This window comes from Ictidomys tridecemlineatus, chromosome 4 (assembly GCF_052094955.1).
Source record: "Ictidomys tridecemlineatus isolate mIctTri1 chromosome 4, mIctTri1.hap1, whole genome shotgun sequence".
NCBI classification, from domain to species: Eukaryota; Metazoa; Chordata; class Mammalia; order Rodentia; family Sciuridae; genus Ictidomys; species Ictidomys tridecemlineatus.
This window is the reverse complement of record NC_135480.1, coordinates 65,678,231-65,700,390: the sequence shown is the minus strand read 5'-3', so window position 1 is coordinate 65,700,390 and position 22,160 is coordinate 65,678,231. Positions and strand designations below refer to the sequence as shown.

The following is a 22,160-nucleotide window of genomic DNA, read 5'->3' as shown; positions in this document are numbered from 1 at the left end:
TTTACTAGTTATTTCAGGACAATAGTTTAACACAATAAATTTCCTTGACATTTCCTTTCTGTAATCATGACACAATCTTCCCACCGCTCTTTTTAAACTAACATGAAAGGAATCATAACATTAATCTTCCTCAGGTGTCATGAAGGATTAAAATTTTGTTAAATTGCATAATGAAAAATTCAATTCAGAACAACACTGAGTTTCTATTTTACATTAGAAACTTCAGGAAGCACATGCTTCCTGAAGAAGATAAGGCAAAAGTTTAGAAAATGATGGATAAGAATAAGATTTCATGAGGTACAGGCAGAAACAGTTCATCTTAAGTACAGAAAATGATTTTAATGAAGGTATTGAGGAATGAGGGATCACAGTAGGTTTAGAAATGAATGAGTATTTGGTATGGGATATTTTGGTCCTCAGAAGTGTTATGAAATATAAGAGATGAAATTGTAGGGATAGGTTGGAACTGTATCATTAAAAAATGGTCTTGCCAGGTGTGATGACACATGCCTACAATCCCAACAACTCAGAATTTCAAATTTAAGGCCAGCTTTAGCAAATTAGCAAAGCTCTAAGCAACTTAGTGAGACCCTGTCTCAAAATAAAAAGGTCTGGGGATATGACTCAGTGGTAAAGTGCATCTAGGTTCAGTCCCCAGTAACTACTCTCCCCTAAACAAAAACAAAAACAAAACAAACAAAAAGAAAAGATTTTGAGCTGTTTGCTTCTTGGTTGCCCTGTCCTGAGCTGCCTTCCTCTTCCATGCCCTTCTGCCTCATCATGGGCCCAGGATTATGGAGTAGGCCAATCACAGACTGAACCTCTGAGACTGTGAACCAAAATAAACTTTTATTCCTCTTTTGGTCACAGCAACACAAAAGCTAACAAAAAACACAACTTGGTTCTGAGATGCTGTGAATAGTGGTTCAGAAACCTTTGGAACTAGTTTGTGGGGAAGGTGACTTTGAAAAATTTAGAGACACAAGCTGGAAAACTTTAGCTTATTATAAGTGGACTTTAAGAGAGAGAGGAGAATGAGGACTTTTTTTAATATCTATTTTATTGTTTAGTTGTAGTTGGACATAGTATCTCTTATTTATTTATTTTTACTTGCAGATGGACACAATACCTTCATTTTATTTGTATGTGGTGCTGAGGATCAAACACAGTGCCTTCCATATGTGAGGTGAGTACTCTACCACTGAGCTTCAACCCCAGTCCTATTTTACTTATTTTTATGTGGTACTGAGGATTGAACCCAGAGCCTTGCACTTGCTAGGTGAGCACTCTACCGCTGAGCCACAATCCCAGCCCATGAAGAATCTTTTGAAAATTGGAGTAGAGGCCATTCATGTCACTTTCTGGCAAAGAAGTTGTCTACATTTTGCCAATGTTCTGAGACTTCTGCAAATTTAAAGATGATATACCAATTAATCTGGTGGAAGAAATTTCTAGGGAGCATAGACAGGTGGTGGCATAGACATTACTGGTGGCTGTTAGACAAGTTTACTGTGATACTCAGGAGCAGAAAACAGAAGAAAGATTTGAAAATTTTGCAGTTTGGCCAGAAAAGTGCAAGTAAAACTAGAGCTATGAAGGTGTAGCTTTTAAAGACATTACAGCCACTAAAGAAATGTTAAGTACTTTGCACAGTGTTATGGTTTAGATATGAGGTGTCCCCCAGAAGCTCAAGCGTGAGACAATGCAAGAAGGTTCTGAGGAGAAATGATTGGGTTTTGACCCTGACAGGGATTAACCAAGTGCTAACTGAAGACAGGTAGGGTGTGGCTAGAAGAGGTGGTCTTTCAGGGTATGGCTTTGGGAGTTTGATATATATATATATATATATATATATACACACACACATACATATACACACCACACACACACACACACAAATATGTCAGGGAATCTAGATAGAAAGATTTAGTAGATTTATGGGCTGAGGCTCTAGCTCAGTGGTAGAGCACCTGCCTTGCATGTGTGAGGCACTGGGTTCTGCTAAATCTTTTTTTTTTTTTTTACACAATATCTTTATTTATTTATTTTTATGTGTTGCTGAGGATCAAACCCAGTGCCTCACACGTGCACAGCAGGTGCTCTAGCACTGAGCTACAGCCTCAGCCCATAAACCTACTAAATCTTTCCATCTAGATGCCCTGATGTTTCAAACTTAATATTCTCCAAAAGATTCATTATTTTCGCTACTTAACTCCTGCCCCAAATACAAACACACCTGTCTTTCTTGTAATTTGCCTTATCTCATTGATGGTACCACCATTTATACTTTTATATATGTTAGAATTCTCTCTTCCGAATCTAATAAAACAACTTAAGTTATTTTCAACTTCTTAACAGCTTTGACATTTTTTATCTCAGGTACACTTACACCACTAGTAATTTAATAATAACAGCTGCATTTATTGAGTACCTGCAACATGCCTATTACCTTAGATCAACTAATCCTTAGATTAATTAATCCTTAGATCAACTCTAAGGTAGGTAGTATTCATTTTACAGATAAAAGCTCTTTAGCCTTAGATACCTTTGATCCTGTTGTACTTCTGCTCTTCAATACATCAGTTTTTCCTTCCTCATCTTTCTCAGCAACTCTGTCTTCAATTATATAGAGAATTCCTTATTTTGGGTATCCTGCTGATGAGTAAAATTTAACAAGGAAGAAACTGAACCTATAGTAAACCTTCCTACTATTATCAATGGAACATTCACAGTTTTGTGGTTTTCAATATTTTTCTTTCTTCTTCTTCTCCTTCCCTGTGGCCACTTCCGCCTTCTCTCTCTCTCTCTCTCTCTCTCTCTCTCTCTCTCTCTCTCTCTCTCTCTCCTTCATGACTCCACCATGAGTTTTCCAGCTTTCCTCTGCTTGGCCCTTACCCCCATGATGTGCTATGTCACCTTGGGCCCAAAACAATGGAATTGACCATCTATGGAAACCTCCAAAACTGTGAGCCCCAAATAAACTTTCCCTCTTCTAAATTCTTCTTGTTGGATATTTTGGTCACAAAAGCCAAATAAAACACATTTGCATAAACAAAGAATGAGTTTATGAGAAAATTAGCTCCTATTATCTTATATGGGGAAAAATAAACTATACAGAATTATATCTATTTTCGAGGGGAAACAAATCCCTCCAATGTGGCATACTCATAAATTGTTATACCATAGTCTAGATTACCTTTTTGGAACATATCACTTTCCCATTTAAGTATCTATGATGTTAAATTTTTTGTCCAAATTGACTAGGCCACAATGTACCCAGGTTAAATAGATCTGGGGGTGTCTGTGATGTTGTTTCTGGATAAGATTAATCTCGATCTGGTGAATTTGGTAAAGCAGACTGCCTTCCCCGATGTGGGTATGTATCATCCAGTCTATTGAGGACATAAATAAAACCAGAAGCAGAGAAGAGAGACATTGCCTCCTTTTAATTTTTTTTTCTTTCAATCTGGGAATTGAACCCAGGGCCTTGGGCATACCAAGCAAGTATTCCACCATTGAGCTATAACCCCAGCCTTTTGCCTCCCCTCTGTAGCTGGGATAGCTCATCTCTCCTTCTCCTGCCCTTGGACTGGGATTTAAACCATCAGTTCCCCTGGTTCTCAGGCCTTCCATTTGGACTAAATTATACCACTGGCTTTCCTGGGTCTCCAACTTACAGTCAGTTGATTGTGGGTGAGTCAATTCCTCATGGTAAATATGCTGTTTTTCTGGAGAACCCTGACCAATACAGAATCTAAGGTGGCTATGACTTGTTTACTATATAAAATATAAATTCAGCTCTCCATGTCTAGGACCTCTGTCAACCATATACTACCTACTCTTGTACCTCTCTAGTTTCACTTTTCAAATACTCCAGTGGAGCCATCTGGTTCAAGTAGGTCACAAGTCTGATTATTCCTCATTCTTCCGTCATTCCAATTCTTTTTTGGGGTGGGTAGGGGGGTTCTAGGAAATGAACCCAGCGCCTTGAGCATGCTAGGCAAGCACTGTACTGCTGAGCTACCACACTCAGACCCCAGTCTTCTCTCATTTCATCCTTGCTATATCTAATATGCCTTTTCAGTGTTTTTTTTTTTTTTTTTTTTTACCAATTTAGAGTATTCCTTCCTTTATGATCCATGGTGCAACTAACCAGCAACTAGTTGTCAATATCCAATCAATATGTGCTTGTAGTTCACAATCACAAAATAAAGAGAGCATATATGCTGGGGATTTTTTTTTAACTGATTAGGGATAACTGTTATTCTTCAAAACAATATGATAAGAGTATACAACCTAAGAAAGTCCCTTAAACAAAATACCTTCAAATGCTGGATAAAAATAAACATGCTGGGCTGGGGATGTGGCTCAAGCGGTAGCGTGCTTGCCTAGCATGCATGCGGCCCTGGGTTCGATCCTTAGCACCACATACAAACAAAGGTGTTGTGTCCGCTGAAAACTAAAAATAAATATTAAAAAACTCTCTCTCTCTCTTACTCTCATTCTTTCTTTTTTTTTTTTTAAAAAAAATTTTAATATTTATTTTTTAGTTCTCGGCGGACACAGCATCTTTGTTGGTATGTGGTGCTGAGGATCGAACCCGGGCCGCACGCATGCCAGGCGAGCACGCTACTGCTTGAGCCACATCCCCAGCCCCTCTCATTCTTTCTTTAAAAAAAATAAAATAAAAATAAACATGCATAGCTGAATTTATAAAAAATAAAGGGAAATTCCTAAAGGCTGAATAAAAATGGTGAACTGATATTGAAGTTACCTTGGGGCATTTCCCATTCTCAGAGCCTTACATTTAGGGTGTGGGGGACTGGGGATATAACTCGGGGGCAATTTATCACTGAGCTACATCCTCAGCCACTTTTTAATTTATTTATTTATGTATATGTGTGTGGGTATGTATACATATAAATATATATATATATATATATATATATTTTTTTTTTTTTTTGGAGGGGCAGTGCTGGGCATTGAACTCAGGGCCTTGTACATGTGAGGCAAGCACTCAATCAACTGAGCTATATCCCAGCCCTCACTTTATTTCATATTTTGAGATAGGGTCTCACTAATTTGTTTAGGACCTTGCTAAGTCATTGAAGCTGGCCTTGAACTTGTGATCCTCCTGTCACAACCTTCTAAAGTGCTGGGATTACAGGTGTGTATCACCACACCTGGCTTCAGAGTCTTGTGTTTTAACTCCCATTTGAGATTAGGAAAAAAGTCTTGAGGAAGATGGGAGGTTAGAATTGAAATATCCCTTCCAATCTTTCAAAATAGCCTTCTTTTTAAAAAAAATGGGTTTTTAGTTATAGATGGACACAATATCTTTATTTTGTTTATTTATTTTCATGGGGTACTGAGGATGAAATCTAGTGCCTCACATGTGAGAGGCAAGCGCTCTGTCACTGCGCCACAACCCCAGCCCCAAAATCGCCCTTTTTTTTTTAGTTTTATTGTTTTTTTTTAAACATAGAGTACAATTTTTCATATCTTTATATATAGAGTATGTTCACACCAATTCATGCCTTTATACATGTACTTTGCTTTTTTTGCATTAGAATTCTTATTACACAAATATACCACAATTTTTCATATCTGTTTATATATAAAGTATGTTGACACCCAATTCGAGTCTTCATACATGTACTTCGGATAATGATGTCCATCACATTCCACCATCCTTGCTAATCCCCTGCCCCCTCCCTTTCCTTCCTACCCTTCTTCCCTACCTAGAGTTCATCTCATCCTGCCCTGCTCCGGCTCCCTACCCCACTATGAGTCAGCCTCCTTACATCAGAGAAAACATTTGGCATTTGTTTTTTTTGGGATTGGCTAACTTCGCTTAGCATTATATTCTCCAGCTCCATCCATTTACCTGCAAATGCCATGATTTTATTCTCTTTTAATGCTGAATAATATTCCATTATGTATATATGCCACATTTTTTTTTATCCATTCATCCACTGAAGGACATTTAGGTTGGCTTCACAGTTTAGCTAATGTGAATTGTGCTGCTATAAACATTGATGTGGCTGTGTCCCTGTAGTATGCTGTTTTTAAGTCCTTTGGGTATAGTCTGAGGAGAGGTATTTGCAAATCAAAACTACTCTAAGATATCATCTCACTCCAGTCAGCATGAGAGCTATTATGAAGACAAACAACAATAAGTATTTGAGAGGATGTGGGGGAAAAAGTACACTCATACACTGCTGGTGGGACTGCAAGTTGGTATAGCCAAAATGGAAAGCAGTATGGAGATTCCTTGGAAATCTGGGAATGGAACCACCATTAGACCCAGCTATCCCTCTCAAAATAGCCTGCATAAGTCTGTCTCCAGTGAAAGGATTAATCCTCCAAATCTACCCATTAGCAAAGAAAAAAGACAAAAAAGCTGTCTGGTTCTGCCTGGGATCTAGGGGAAGATGGGAGTAGGGAGGTGTGGGGTGGAGGTGGGAGATGTCAGAGTCTTACCTGAAAACTTATAACCACAAACCTGTCTACACAGCAGTTAAGGGCTCACATTTACATTATCAGGGCTGGGGTTGTGGCTCAGAGATAGAGCACTTGCTTACCATGTGTGAGGCCCTGGGTTTGATCTTCAGCACCACATAAAAATAAAATAAAGATATTGTGTCTGCCTATAACTAAAAAATAGGCATTTTTAAAAAATTTACATTATCAACCAGATCTAGGACACCCTCAGCCAAGAAATTAAAGTGATACCAGCCTGAAGCAGTGGCGTATACCTAGAAGCTCAGTGACTGAGGAGGCTAAAGCAGGAGGATCACAAGTTCAAAGCTAGACTCAGCAATTTAGCAAGGCCCTAAGCAACTTAGCAATTCCCTATCTCTAAATAAAATATTAAAAAGAGCCAGAAATGTGGCTCAGAGGTTAAGTGCTACAAGAGGGTAACTACTCCCCTCACCGCCCAAAAAAAAGAGTAATAGAGGATGCTTAGAAGACGCAACTTCAAATCGCTGTTGGCAAGATCTCAAAGAAAGGTATAGTTAGACCATTCAGGATTCCCACAATCTGCTGAAAAAAATCTTGCCAACTTGGAATACCAATGAAAATTAGAATTAAAATATTAGACCTTTTAGGCAAAAATTGAGAGAGATCACTGAGAGATCTCATTAAGGGAATTTCTGAAGAATATTGATTCAAAAAGAAAGAAAGTCATCTCAAAGATTTGAATTACAAGAAGAAATAATGAGAAAAGAAAGTGGTAAGCTCCAGGTGTGTGAGGAAACCACTGTCATAACATTACCTCTTCATTAAGGTGACTGAGCTAACTTCAGCAGCTACACATGACAAAGAATACAGCCTTTACGGAATGAGATCAGAACAAATAACAACAAACAGCAACAAAACCCAGGAAGGAGATAGGGAGTTGATTTCCAGAGTTGCCACATTATGCTATATAAAATGGCCAGTTCTCACAAAGAAAAAACTACAAGAAATATGAAGGAAGGAAGGGAGGGAGGGAGTAAGGGAGTGAGAAAGAGAAAGGAAGAAAAAGTAATGGCAGGTCCACAGAAGGGGAAAAAGCAGTTAATAGAAAATATGCCCAAGGAAGCCCAGATGTTGGATTTACCTAGATAAAAACTATAAATCAAATATTTTATTTTGTCATATTTTATTTATTTTTATTTTTATTTATTGCAGTGCTGAAGATCAAACACTAGCCCTCATACACAAGAGGTCAGCTCTCTCTTTACTACTGAGCTATATCCCTAGCCCAATTACCCTATTTTATTTTTTATAATGTCATTGTATTTTTTATACCTTTATTTTATTTATTTATTTTTATGTGGTGCTGATGATCGAACCCAATGCCTCACACATGTTGGCAAGTGCTCTACCACTAAGCCTCAACCCAGCCTCCCAAATCCCCCATTTTAAATATGTAAAAAGAACTAAAGGAAGCCACATCCAAAGTATATAAAGTAGAACATCCATGAAGAAAAATAAATTGTTAAAAATAACCAAACTCACTGAGCATGGTGGCATATGCCTGTAATCCCAGTGACTTAGGAGGCTGAGGCAGGAGGATTAAAAGTTTAGTGCCAGCCTCAGCAACTTAGACCCTGTCTCAAAATAAAGAATAAAAAGGACTGTGAATGTAATACAGTGGTAAAGCACCCCTGGGATCCATCTACAGTATATTATGTATGTATTTATGACCAAATGAATACATAAATGAAATAAAAATAACCAACTTTACATTTGAAAAGTACAATAACTAAAATAAATCTCACACAGGTGGCTCAATAACAGATAAGATCATGAAAACTAAAAGTAAGTCAAGATGATTAAGTATGAAGCAAAAGAAAGAAAAAAGAATGAAGGTAATGGGCTGGGGATGTGGCTCAAGCGGTAGCGCGCTCGCCTGGCATGCGTGCGGCCCGGGTTCGATCCTCAGCACCACATACCAACAAAGATGTTGTGTCCGCCGAGAACTAAAAAATAAATATTAAAAATTCTCTCTCTCTCTCTCTCTCTCTCTCCTCTCTCACTCTGTCTTTAAAAAAAAAAAGGTAATAAACAGAGCCTCAGAGTGCTATAGGACACTATAAAGCACACTAATATAATGGGAGTCACAGGATAGAGAAAAGGGGCAAAAGATTATGTGATGAAATAATAGCTGAAAACTTCCTAAATTTCATGAAAATAATAATCTACCTATCCATGAACTTAATAAATTTCAAGTATGATAAACCCAAAGACATCCAGACTTTGACATATCATAGATTACTGAAGGCTAAAAACAGACCTTTTTTTTTTTTTTGTACTAGGGATTGAACTCAGGGGCACTCGGCTACTAGCCACATCCCCATCCCTATTTTGTATTTTATTTAGAGACAAGGTCTCACTGAGTTGCTTAGCATCTCGATTTTGCTGAGGCTGACTTGGAACTTGCAATCCTCCTGCCTCAGCTTCCTAAGCTGCAGGGATTATAGGCGTGTGCCACCATGCCTGGCTAAAAAACAAGAGTTTTGAGAGCAGGAAGAACAAAGTGACCCATTAAGTCCAAAGGATTTTCGATTATATCAGCAGTTGATTTCTTATTAGAAACCAATGAGCCTAAAAATCAGTGGGATGACGTATCAAAGTGCTGAATGAAAATGAATGTCAATCAAGATTTCCATATAATAAAAAATTATCTGGCATGGGGTGTAGTTTAATGGAATAGCATGAGCTATGCATATGTGAGGCCCTGGGTTCAATTCCCAGTCTATGTGCGCAAGCGCGCACGCACACACACGTTCCTTCAAAAAATGAAAAGATCTATCATTACATCATGAGGAGCTCCCCTGAGCCACTCCTAAGTAAAAATTATTAAAGTCAACAAAATAAAGACCAAAGGCCTCACAATAACAATGATAATAAGGAGTACACAATAATTCAAAGCCTCTAGAAATGACTCTAAGAGCAGTTGGGCATGAAGGTGCATACTTGTAATCCTAGTAACTTTAGAGACGGAGGTAGGAGGATCACAAGTTTGAGGGTAGTCTTAGCAACTTTGTGAGGCCCTAAGCAACTTAGTAAGACCATGTCTCAAAATAAAAAAAATTTTTAAAAGTACTGGGGATGTAGCTCAGTGATAGAGCTGGTACCTGGATTTAATCCCTGGTACTAAAAATGAAAGGAAAGCAAGGAATGGGGAGACAGGCGAGTGAGAAATGAGACGGAGACCAGGCAGAGGTAAACACGAGACTTTATTTGTCAGAGCTGACAAATAAAGGCACAATTCTCCATAGATGGAGAGAGGCCCTGAGATGTTCCAGTGTTCAGCTTTTGTGCGATAGGGGTTTGGAGCTGTAGTTGTGGTGCCATGAGATAGGCTGGGGATGCTTATGTCAGAGCTAAGTGTGTAGGGAATGCATGGGATTGGCTTAGATGGCACCATGGGGGATTTCCAGAGTCAAGGGGTCATGTCCTTCTGGGATTGGCTTAGGGTTATGGTACCATGGGGTAGGTCACTAACTGGGGTGGGTTAATTCGGGTAAGAGAAAGTACAAGTACAGGAAATCAAAACTTATCTTGTAAGATGGCTGTTAGCATTTAAAAAGAGAAAAGAAGAGAAAAGAAAAGAAAGAAAGGACTCTAAGGACAAACACCAAATGAAGAAACACCTATCCAAGAAAAACTATACAAATTTTCTGGAAGAATTGAATGTGTATCTCTTACAAAATCATAGAGATGGGGCCAATAGGAGATAATTAAATCATGACAGTGGCTCCCTCATGAATGTGATTCATGCCCTTATAAGAAAAATAAACCAGCCAGGTTCAGTGGCACATGCCTGTAATCCCAGCAGCTCAGGAGGCTGAGGCAGGAAGATCGAGAGTTCAAAACCAACTTCAGCAACAGTGAGGCATGAAAAAACTCGGTAAGAGCCTGTCTCTAAATAAAATACAAAAATAGGTTCGTGATGTGACTCAGTGGTCAAGTACTCCTGAGGAGTTCAATCCTTGGTACTGCTCCCACTCCCCCCCCAAAAAAAAGAAGAGGAAAAAAAAAAAAGAAAGAAAAAGAAGCCAGACTTTGAGTGGTGGTACATGCCTATAACCCCAGCAACTTGGGAGGATGATGCTGGAAGATTGCAAGTTCAAGGCCAGCCTGGATAATTTAGAGATAGTCTGTCTCAAAATAAAAAATAAGGGCTGGGGTTGTCACTCAGTGGTAGAGTGCTTGTCTAGCATGTGTGAGGCACTGGGTTCGATTCTCAGCACCACATAAAAATAAATAAAGGTCCACCAACAACTAATAAAATATTTAAAAAATAATTTAAAAAATAAAAAGGGTTATGGATATAGCTCAGTGGCACAACACCCCTGGGTTCAATCCCCAGTACTGCAAAAAACAAAACACAGGCACACAAAAGGGAAAGAAAAAAGAAAGAAAAAGCCAGGAACTAGTTAACTCTGTTTCTATCACGTGAGGATCCAATGAGAAGTCAGCTATTTGAAACCTGAATGAGAGCCCTCACCAGACCCCTGCTGTACTGGCTTCCTGATCTCACACTCTGAGGCTCCAGAACTATGAGAAATGTTTATTGTTTAGGGCTTCAGTCTGTGCCAACATGTTATAGAAGCCTGAACTGACAGAGACATTTGGAATAAAGTGAGAATATGTGGTACTTAAATCAAAATTGCTGCCTCCACTCCTGCCCACAACCTTCTCCCTGTTCATCAAGATACTCTATTATGGGGGCTGGGGATGTGGCTCAAGCGGTAGCGCTCTTGCCTGGCATGCGTGCCGCCCGGGTTCAATCCTCAGCACCACATACAAACAAAGATGTTGTGTCTGCCGAAAACTAAAATAAATAAATATTAAAAAAAGAAAAAGATCTCTATTATAGACTGCTGCAGCCAAGTACACAGGGTTCTTTCCCTCTCAGCATCCAGCTGGAAGGCTTTCTTCCTGGGGCCAACAAGATCTGAGTGTTTCTCACCCTGCCTCCAGCTTTTTGTTGGTGAGGCTGTCACAGGTGAGTAGGGGCTCCATTCTTACACCCAACTTCTGCTCAGGGAAAGGAGGGTCTACTTTTGGAAGGGCACATTGAAAATATTAAAGGAAATGCAATAGTAGGGAAATACAAATCAAAACCACAGGGGTAACATTGTTTACCCAATAAGGTGGCTATTAAAAAAAAACAAAACAAACCTGTGGTGAAGAGGGTGTGAAAAAACTGGAGGCCTCATATACTATTGGTAAAAATGTAAAATGGTACAGCTATCTTTGGAAGGTGTTCTGGCAGTTCCTCAAAAGGTTAAATGAAGAGTTACCACATGATCTATAAATTCTACCCTTAAGTATATACCTAAGAGAACTGAATGATACTATTTATATGAAATGTTCAGAATAGTACACTTATAACAATAAAAAGTAGGTAAGTCATTGCCAGGAATTGGAGGGAGGAATTAATGGGTACTGATTGCTAATGTTATGGTGATATATATAAAAAGTCTTTTGAATTGTACACTTCAACTTTAATTTATAACTGATTTAGTCCCCAGGTTCAATTCCCAGTGCTCCCCACCAAAAAAAGGTAAACATAATGGTATGAACTGTATTATAAGAGAAAGAGAAAGAAAGAGTGATTTTCATTTGGTTGATATGGATAAGAAGGTTGGAAATCACTTGTTTGGTCTCATGTAGTGTAAATCAAACACTAATATCTTACCTCAGTTCCTGTTTCTCTCCAATCCCAAGCCCGACTGCCTCCTGGCCATACTTTGCAATCCTTATAGGTTATGGCAGAGCCTTGCACTTTCATTTGCCCCCATGAAAGGGAAGAAATTTCAGGTGAAGACATAGGGAACTGAGCTAAATCTGAAATTATAAGAAAAATATACTAAGTCAGTTATAAAGTTCAAACAGCTCCAAAATACAAACATAGTAAATCCGACTTCTCTATGATTTAAGAAGTATTTCTTATGTGGTTGTCACTTCTTCTCAATAAGGCTGAAGAGTTGGGATCCTGAATCAAATCATCCAAGCATAGAAACCAGATACTGTAATTACTTCTTAGATTACCAAGGAAATCCTCATTATATATATATATATATAAAATATTTTTTTAAAGTTGTAGTTGGACACAATACCCTTATTTATTTATTTTTTTATGTGGTGCTCTACTCCATGTGCTAGGTGAGTGTTCTACCACTGGATAACAACCCCAGCCCCCCTCATATTTTTTTTTTAAGAGAGAGAGAGAGAGAGAAGAGAGAAAGAATTTTAATATTTATTTTTTAGTTTTCGGCAGACACAACATCCTTGTTTGTATGTGGTGCTGAGGATTGAACCCAGGCCGCACGCATGCCAGGTGAGCGCGCTACTGCTTGAGCCACATCCCCAGCCACCCCCTCATATTTTTGAGAGATAAAATTAAAAGGTGTAAATTTACTTCAGCATGATGAAGTGAAGAGGCAGATGTGTCCCCCCCCACAAAAAGCTATATAGCTGAAAAACAAAAACAAAAAACCAAACCCACAACACCCAAATAACCATTTGCCACTCTCAAAACTAAAACCATTCTGTGAGATAAGTAAAAAGTGCTCATGAAAACCACTAAAATTCAGATATATGTGGTTTAGTAAAGATTTCAAAGAAACTATTATGAAGGAAATAATATATATATAAAGAATTTTTTATACATTATGTCAATGACTAAATGAATAAAGGTTTTGTTTTGTTTTTGTTCTTGTCTAGTACTACGGCCATTCCCTTATTCTAGTACTGTTGCCACTGACGTTTAAGTAGATTGAAATGTTTGAAAACAAACAGCCTTGCTTGACTGTCAAAGGAAGCTTCATGATTTGGATCATTACCAGTTGAAAATGGACTGGAAGCCTGGGCAGGGATTTAAGATTTCTCAAAGGTGACATAGTCACAGAGGACTTTATAAACTCTTCACATATTCCAAGTGGACCAGAAGCTATGAGCTTACACATCAAAGGGTAGGCCCAATTCACTCCAACATTCCAGGTTGATGGAGCTTGATCAAAATGCACAGGGAAGAAACAAGAAGACTCAAAAGGGCCGGTGAAAACAGGTGGAATTTTTAATTAACTCACCAGTACACACAATGATCCATCAACAGAGCATGAAAGTCTTACTGGCTTAAGATGTTGAACTAATTAATTAATTAATCAATCAATCATTTAATGGGAAGGAACCTAGGGTTACTTTACTACTGAGCTACAATCCCTGCCTTTTTGAATTTTAATTTTGAGGCAGGGTCTTACTAAGTTACCCAGACTGGGCTCAAACTTGTGATCCTCTAACAGCCTCCCAAGTCTCTGGGATTACAGGAATGTGCCATGGTGCTGGGCTGCTTTTTTTTTTGGTGTTTTAGTAAAATCTTGAACTTTTAGTAAAATCTTGATCAGCTGAACACTAAGTTATATAGACATGACAAAGACTCCTGGAAAACCAGGCTTAAAAATACAAACAACAAAAAAAAATCTGAATGGATATTTCTGTAGTAATATACAGTATGGGAGATAAAATTCACAGATTTTGTGCTATGGTTTGAATGTCATTCTCTCAAAACCATCATAGAAATTTAATTGCCATTGTAGCAGTATTAAGAGGTGGGACTTTTAAATAAGCTATTTGGCTATGATTAGGACCTTTAAGAAGTGATTAGCTTTTGTCCTCATAGATTGCCATTATTGGAGAAGTGGTTTATTATCACAGGGGTAGGTTCTATATAAAGAGATGAGTTTGGCTCAATTTTATTTCTCTCCTTCTTGCCCTCTCTTTGCCCTTATACCATGTGGTGCTTTCTCCCATAAGATGATGAAGTATGAAAATCCTTGTAGACGCTGGTCCCTTGATTTTGGATTTTACAACCTCCAGAACTGTGTGAAATAAATTTGTGTTCGTTATAAATATCCAGACTCAGTTATTTTGTTGTAGCAGTACAAAACAGACTAAGATATTTAGTATCTTAGGCACATGACTGAACACACAAATAACAACAACTTTCAAGACTTCCTACAATACTTCTAAAATGTTCAATTTCTGGGCTGGGGTTGTAGCTCAGGGGTAGAGCGCTTGCCTCACAGTTATGAGGTACTGGGTTCGATCCTCAGCACCACATAAAAATAAATAAAAGTATTGTGCTCATCTACAACAAAAATATAAAAAAATAAAAAAATAAAATGTCCAATTTCCAACAAAAAATTATAATATACGCAAAGAAACCAAGAAGTGTTACCCATACTCAGTCAACTGAAATTGTATCTAAGTGTTATCAGATATGTGGTTTAGTAAAGATTTCAAAGAAACTATTATAAAGGAAATAATATATATATATAAAGAATTTTTTATACATTATGTCAATGACTAAATGAATATAGAATCTTAATAAAGAGACATTTCAACTAAGAATTAAATGTAAATTCTACCATTGTACTTATAGTTCGAATGTGGTTTGTCCCTGCTAAAATTCATGTTGAAATCTAGTTGTCAACACAGAGGTATTGGGAGGGAGGGCCTTTAAGATGGATGGAGTCTTTGTTGTGAGATGGTTAAGTTCTTCTAAGTGTGGGTTGCTACAAAATAAAGTCAGCTCCTTTGTTCCTACCCTTTCTTTTAGCAAATGCTGGATTCCTCTTCCTTTTTTGGGGGGAGAGTACCAGGGATTGAACTCAGGAGCACTTGACCACAAGCCACATCCCCAGTCCTATTTTGTATTTTATTTAGACACAGGGTCTCACTTAGTTGCTTAGTACCTTGCTGTTGCTGAGGTTGGCTTTGAACTTGAGATCCTTCTGCCTCAGCCTTCTGGAGACACTGAGATTATAGATGTACACCACAGTGCCCGGCACTGGATTCCTCTTCTACTTTTTCACCATGCATGGAGCATCATAGCTTGCACCAGGTGCTAAGCAGTTGCCACTACCAAACTTTTGGACTTCCAGAACCATGAGTCCAAATAAACTCTTTCTTGTTATCAATTAGTCAGTCACAGATATTCTGTTATAGCAACAGAAAAAGGACCAAGACAGCTAGTAAGTTAAACAACTAAAAGGTGCTTATATTAGTGTTCTTCAGAGAAACAGAAACAGTTTACATATATATATATATTAAAGATGCGTATTTTAAGAAAATGGTTCAAACAATTGTGGAATTTCCCAAGTACTTAGTAAAAAGTATTGGTAGTCTGCTAACTCTGGAGCAAAAATTGTAACAGTATGTCTCTATCTTCAAGGAAAGTCTTTTTAAAAAATATGTATATATTTTTAGTTGTAGTTGGACACAATACCTTTATTTATTTATTTTTAGGTGGTGCTAAGGATTGAACCCAGTGCCTCATATGTGCTAAGCAAGCCCTCTACCCCTGAGCTATAACCCTAGTGTACTCTTTAACTTTTTTTTTGGGGGGGGTACCAGGGATTGAACTCAGGGGCTCTCGACCACTGAGCCACATCCTCAGACCTATTTTGTATTTTATTAGAGACAGGGTCTTACTGAGTTGCTTAGTGCTTCGCTAAATTGCTGAGGCTGGCTTTGAACTCCACATCATCCTGCCTCTATCTCCCAAGCCGCTGGGATTACAGGCATGTGCCACCTCACAGGGCTACACTTAATTTTTTTTTTTGAAAGGAAGTTTTAAACTAATTAGTTCACTGTGAATTAGGAATTCCCCAAACTGGCTCCACAACTGAAATTAATCACCTCAATATACAATTTACCAAGCTTACAGTATCTGTAAGTAAAAATTATGTAACAAATGCAAAGATAACATACATATAAATTAAGGCTTGGTGTATAGCTCAATGGTAGTGTGTGTTTAATATAAATAAGACTCCAAATTCATTCCTCAGAACCAAATACAAAAAAAAATGTATAAATTGTTCTGATGAAAGGTTGATGGCTACCAATGCTATTTGGAAATACATAGGGGTAAACCAATTTTAATATTGAGGCATAACAACATTTACTTTGATGTATAGATATTGTTTCTGGTTCAATGAATTTTGACAAATTTGCCAAATGAAATAAAAAGGTATCTACAAAGTCTTCCTTGTGCCCTTTCTAGACATTCCCTTCCAAACTCAAAGGAAACCACTATTTTAATTTCTATCTCCATAGATTAATTTGACTTCCACATTGATGGAATTGTATGGTACCTCTTTTCTGTCTTCTTTCACTCAACAAATTGTGGAGATGTACCTTTGTCATAGTATTTGTCAACAGTGTGTATCAGCATGTGTAGTAGTCTCTTACAGGAATAACATAATTTATAAACTTTTCTGTGGATAAAAGTTTGTGTTGTTTTTGACTTTGGTCTTTTGAATAACCATTAATTTTAAGTGGAATTTTTTTCCTTAAAAGAGTGTGAAATTTGAACTATCTTAACAAATTTTTTATTCAAAAATAAAGTTGAGTAATCTGATGCTTATTTAAAGGCCTTTTCATAGAAATGGCAACATATTGTATTTAAAAAGCAGCTACTTTTTCTAGATTTACATTCAAGTTTGATAAATATAAATCAGTTATTTAATTACATAAATTGGAATTAGACTTCTGTAACCCTCTATTTCTTTTAGCCTAGAAAGGTAAGAGATGGTAGGTAACATTATGGATGAATATTCTTTATTTCCTTTTCAAGAATAGACTTTGTGAAGGCATGACCTAAACCTTGTTTTATAGTAAAACATCTCTTATCTTTGGGGTGTATATGCTTTCTGACACCCAAGGACTTTGTTCCCAAGCCACTTTGGACTAGAAAAGGTTGAAACTCTAGACTTATTAGTTCCCCTTTGAATAACAGTGTGAGCAGAGAAAAAAGAAAACTATGGTAATAAATCTTTTCTTTTTTAGAAACTTAGGGGAGGAGATGTTGACAGTAAAGGCAGAAATTTTGTTAAGGTTAATATAATGATATGTAATTAAAATATTCTCTTTGGTTGGAAAGTTCTTTTCACAGAAATTCCTTCACAAAAAATGATTTAATTTTACAATATTATGTATCTGGCTTTTATTTAAGGTACATTAGGTAATGATTATGAGGAGGTTTTTGTTTGTTCTTGTTTTTCTGGAGGTATCTTTCCACAAAACACCTGTTTCTGAGTCAGATTTTTATTAAACTGGGGCCTTCAGATCCTCAGGTCTAATAATATACTTTTCAATATGAGAGTTTATCAAAATGTTTTAATTTTGTGTTTCAGTTCAGTAATTGCTTTAAAACAATATTTTAGCACTTATAATTCACTTTCTTTCTGAAAGTAAGGCTTTTCCTTGTTTTTTTAAACTTTTTTATTGTGGTAAAATATACATATAACATAAAACTTATCATTTGAGTTTATATACTTACTTGTAAGTATATAAATATATATACTTCAGTAGCATTAAGTATATGCACATGGTTATTTAGACTTTAATTTCTTACATCAAATTGGAAATTTCAGAAATATGTGCCCAGTTTCAAAAGAATTTTTTCCTTTGAAGAGGTTTTATGTACTAATATATATATATATGTTTTATATATTTTATATATTAAGAATCATTATTTAGGTAATAAATTTCTCTTATGGATTTTCTTCTCTTTGTCTCTATTTTTTTGGGGGGGGCATACCAGGCATTGAACTCAGGGCCACTTGGCCACTGAGCCACATCCCCAGCCTTATTTTGTATTTTATTTAGAGAGAGGGTCTCACCTAGTTGCTTAGTGCCTCGCTTTTGCTGAGGCTGGCTTTGAACTCTCAATCCTTCTGCCTCAGTCTCCTGAGCCACTGGGATTACAAGAGTACTGTCTGACTACATATTTCTTTCTTTAGATAATGAAAATGATGTAATTATGGTTATTCCTTCCTCCTCCTTTTTTTTTTTTGACCTGGAAATGCAGAACAAAATTAACTGTGCAACCATTTCCCATAGTTTTGAAATAATAATTTGCCAATGTATTTCTTTATATTCCTTTAAGTCACAGATTCTACTATTTTATGTGGTTTGAGTTATATCTTGCTTTAAATTTTAGGTTTAGGAAGTAGATACTATGTAAGTTTTAAATGTGCTCTGAAAATTTTGCCTTAAGGTAATATGTTGTAGACAAAATAAATAGAGCTGAATTTAGTCAAGTTATACATCTTCCTTTGGTAACAACAACGACTCCTCCCCCCCCTCTCTATATATATAGATAGATAGATAGATAGATTATATACAGAAACTATTTATATATAAACAAACTATATATTTTCCTCCCTCCTAAAACTATATACATATAGTTTTAGGAGGAGATATATATAGTTTTAGGAGAGAGGAAAAAAATGAGGATTGAATTGAATCCAGGAATGATTAGCCACTGAGCTACATGCCCAGTCCTTTTTAGTTTTTGTTGCTGAGGGCCTGGCTAAGTCTGGCCTCGAACTTGAGATCCTCTTGTTTCAATCTTTCCAGTTTCTGGGATTATAGTCATGGGCTGGGCTAGCAGAGGATATTTTTAAGTACTTAAACTATGCCAGGGCATCGTGCTAATCACTTTACTGTCAATTACCTGGTAAACTTGTAAATGTAGGTGCTTTTATCACCCATTTTGCATAAGTTCTAAGAAATGAAGAAATTTCAGGATGTCAGAAAGTGGTCCTGGTAAGTTTCAAGTTTGGCTGAATCCAAACCTCCGGCTCCTCATCATGATGTATTATATATAGCTCCTGCACTTGCACATTCCATTTTACATTCTTGGTGTTTTTTCTCTGGGATTCTTCGTGGACTAACGTCACTGGTATCCTGTCTTCTAACAAACTTTTTGCTGTTCTACCATCACCTATCACGTTCTCTCTCTTGTGGAATGCTAGCCTATCCTCAGACCCTAGGTCCCACAGGGCCTCTTCCCCTCAGACCCTGGTCCCTCAACCCCTGATAACCTCATCAGAGCCCCGTGCCTTCGCACTTTGACTCCCCTGTAGAGGCTGGGGGGCCTTCGACTCATCGCCTAGCAGGACCCAACTCCTTATTCTGGTCCCCACAGAGTCCCGTCCCCTTAGGCACTGGTCCCTCAGCAGAGCTCTCAGAATGGCTTTTCTAGCTAAGGTGATTCTTATACCCTGGTAGAGAGCAATATCTCTCAGCAAACTTTCACAGACTTCTTACAACGGTTCCATCCCAACCCATAATTATGACACCTTGCTACCTTTGCTCTCCCGGACCTCCTCCCACAATACTGCCCCTCCCAACCACATTCTTCTCTTTTTACGCTTATTCTCTCTCCTCAACTTCTCCCACTATTTCGTGACCGGATTCCCTCCAAAACTCACGCAATGACTCTCTTTTCAGAGTTGCTTGCCGAGATGGCTCCGTGCTTTCTTTACCTTTCACTTCGGTGAGCTCCGTAGTTCTGGATCAGGGGTTCCCCAGCTCTCAAGCCTTCAGCCTGTCTGCACCAGAAGCCCCGCCCATTCAATTCTATTGGCCACTGTTCCTGAGAGTCCCGCCCCTCCAACTTGCGCCCGCCTCCTCGCCCCGTTTCCCTTGTTTTCATTCCCCCTGTCACACGAGGCTGTGGCAAACCCCAAGTGGGAGGGGAGAAGTAGAGGGAGGGAACGGGGCGGAAAGAGGGCGGAAAGTGAAAGGCACGGAGCGCCTCTCTGTCCCCTGTCTGACTTGGTTCTCGACTGCTCTGGGCCGCCGTTGTATTGTGGGATCGCGGCGCCGTCCCTGAGACGCTCAGATCCGCAGGGGAGTCCACTCGAGAGCGCCTCCTGTCGTCCGTAAGGCTGCCCTGCCATTCCTCGGCACCCCAACTCCCCCGCCCCCCCATCGCCGCCTCCTCCTCCATCCTCCAGTTCAAAATGGCGACGGCGGCGGCAGCGGCGGCGGCGATGGCTCCTCCGGGTTGCCCGGGTTCGTGCCCCAACTTCGCCGTAGTCTGCTCCTTCTTGGAGCGCTATGGGCCGCTGCTAGACCTGCCGGAGTTGCCGTTCCCCGAGCTGGAGCGGGTGTTGCAGGCGCCGCCGCCGGACGTCGGCAACGGAGAAGGTAAGCCTGGGGCCCGAACGCCCGGCGGGAAGCGGCCCTGGCGCGCTCCTTCTCTCCGCTCTTCGTAGACATTCTGGGCCTCGGCGCCCCAGTCCTCTTCTTGGGGCGCAGCTCCGCTCAGTCCGTCTTCTCCGCGTAGCCCCGGGGGTCCTGGGCAGTGGGGAGGCGGGGCGGAGGCCTCCCGGGGCCACTGCGCCCGGCGGGGAGCAGAGGTGGGGGCGTCGCGGGTTAGGTGTGGGCTGGGGGCGGGGAGGGGTCATTGTGCTGATCTGCCGCCCCTGGGACTGCTCCCCTGCGGCGGGGCCGGTTCCCCACCCCTTCTCCCTCTAGGTGGCGGGGGAAGGGGAGCGCAGGTTCCGGCCAGCTTTGCGCTTTTCTCCTCCTCCCCTCCTCCCACCAATTCTCCTGACCGTCTCTGGGGAGGCTGGGCCCGTCTTCTCGGGGCGCCCCCTTATCTCCCTCCACCTGAGTTGGTGGGGGCTGGCGAACACTCGACTGTCCCTCCCTCTGGTGGGAACTCCCCCGAGAGAGTCGGCTTATCCCCCTTCTCTTCCCCTGGAGGTCTAGTTTAACCCCCCAACTCCTTCCTCCGTGTAGGGAGGTCTGCTCCTCCCGCAGTGGAGGATGTTCTCTTCCATTCTCCCGTAGGAGGGAATGAAGTCGTTTCAGCTTCTCCAATTTGGAGCGGAGAGGGTTAATTTCTCCTCCATAGTTTTCCTCCTTCCTCTACCCACCTCCCCCCAAATAATAGAAAAGCATCTCCTCACTTTTCCAGTCCCTTCCCCCTTAATCTCGGCAGCAGGGCTTTAGGGAAAGAAGAAGTAGCCCTCCCATTTGCAGGGTGGGGTGGGGTGGTTAGTCTGTAGGCTGGAGGAGGGGCTCTGACGGCGGGGGAAACAGTTGAAGAAGGTGCTTGTTGCTCATGTTTCTCTCTCTGGTGCCGCTGGTCTATTATTGGTGTTCGCAAGTGCTGCTCCTTCCACATAAGGCCACCGCGCGGGTGCAGAGCGCATGCTCTGCCCGGCCCCATTGAAACTTCCTGCTGCTGCTGCTGGTTCTTTTGCTGGAGCATCTCAGCGCTGTGCCTGCTGCCTACAGCCCTAACACTGAGCGCTAACACTTTACTCCTATTTGTTCCTGATCCGTGTTTTTCCTTTTCTGCACATTTTTCCTCCTCAGAAAAGTCTTGTTTGTTTCTTTATCTGGAAACAGCCCTTGACTGGAGGAGAAACGCTTTCCAAATATATATATTTTTTTCTTTTTGGTTTGTATTAGGTGGCCAAAGTGGACTGGGTACTGGGTATTGTATAAAGCAAATAACTGATTCCTTTCCAAGAAAGCAGATTCGCTCCTTAATTATCTATGGAAATGAATTAGGTTTTGTTAATATATTTACATTGCTAGGAAGAGCCCAAGTGGGAAGTTCTTCAAAATATTACCTGTATGATGTTATGGTCATCAGTGACTCACATTAATACAAACAGTTATAGTATGGGTCAATATCTCTTCTTAGTTGTGTGCATCTCCTCTACTCTTAATAAACTGGCTTATAAAAGGCTAATTAAAAATAGTGAAAATAGGAGTGATTAATTACTGTATGCAAAGACTTTCTGCAGAATTTCTTTGGAAATTGAGCTCCCAATGTAGTGATT

The 22,160-nt window shown here is 39.6% G+C and overlaps 2 protein-coding genes across 6 annotated transcripts in view; one reads left to right on the top strand and one right to left on the bottom strand.

The window, feature by feature from the left end:
* Aamdc (adipogenesis associated Mth938 domain containing) overlaps positions 1-19,956 on the bottom strand; it is a 31,454-nt gene extending 11,498 nt beyond the window's left edge. Inside the window, exons 1-2 of one of the 3 annotated variants that reach the window (XM_013357642.3) lie at positions 19,842-19,956; positions 12,203-12,351 (exon numbers count right to left, since the gene is read on the bottom strand). In XM_013357642.3, the coding sequence (XP_013213096.1) occupies positions 12,203-12,334 (132 nt within the window). In that variant the 5' untranslated portion in view covers positions 12,335-12,351; positions 19,842-19,956. Of the gene's footprint in view, positions 1-12,202; positions 12,352-15,260; positions 15,455-19,787 lie in introns of those variants that run through there. The other 2 variants (XM_005323240.5, XM_078046737.1) reach the window with 2 other exon arrangements.
* A 365-nt stretch (positions 19,957-20,321) lies between these two features.
* Rsf1 (remodeling and spacing factor 1) overlaps positions 20,322-22,160 on the top strand; it is a 160,138-nt gene continuing 158,299 nt past the window's right edge. For all 3 annotated transcript variants that reach the window (XM_005323239.4, XM_040284989.2, XM_040284988.2), the window contains exon 1: positions 20,322-20,508. In XM_005323239.4, coding sequence (XP_005323296.1) covers positions 20,322-20,508 — 187 coding nt within the window. The remainder of the gene's footprint in view (positions 20,509-22,160) is intronic.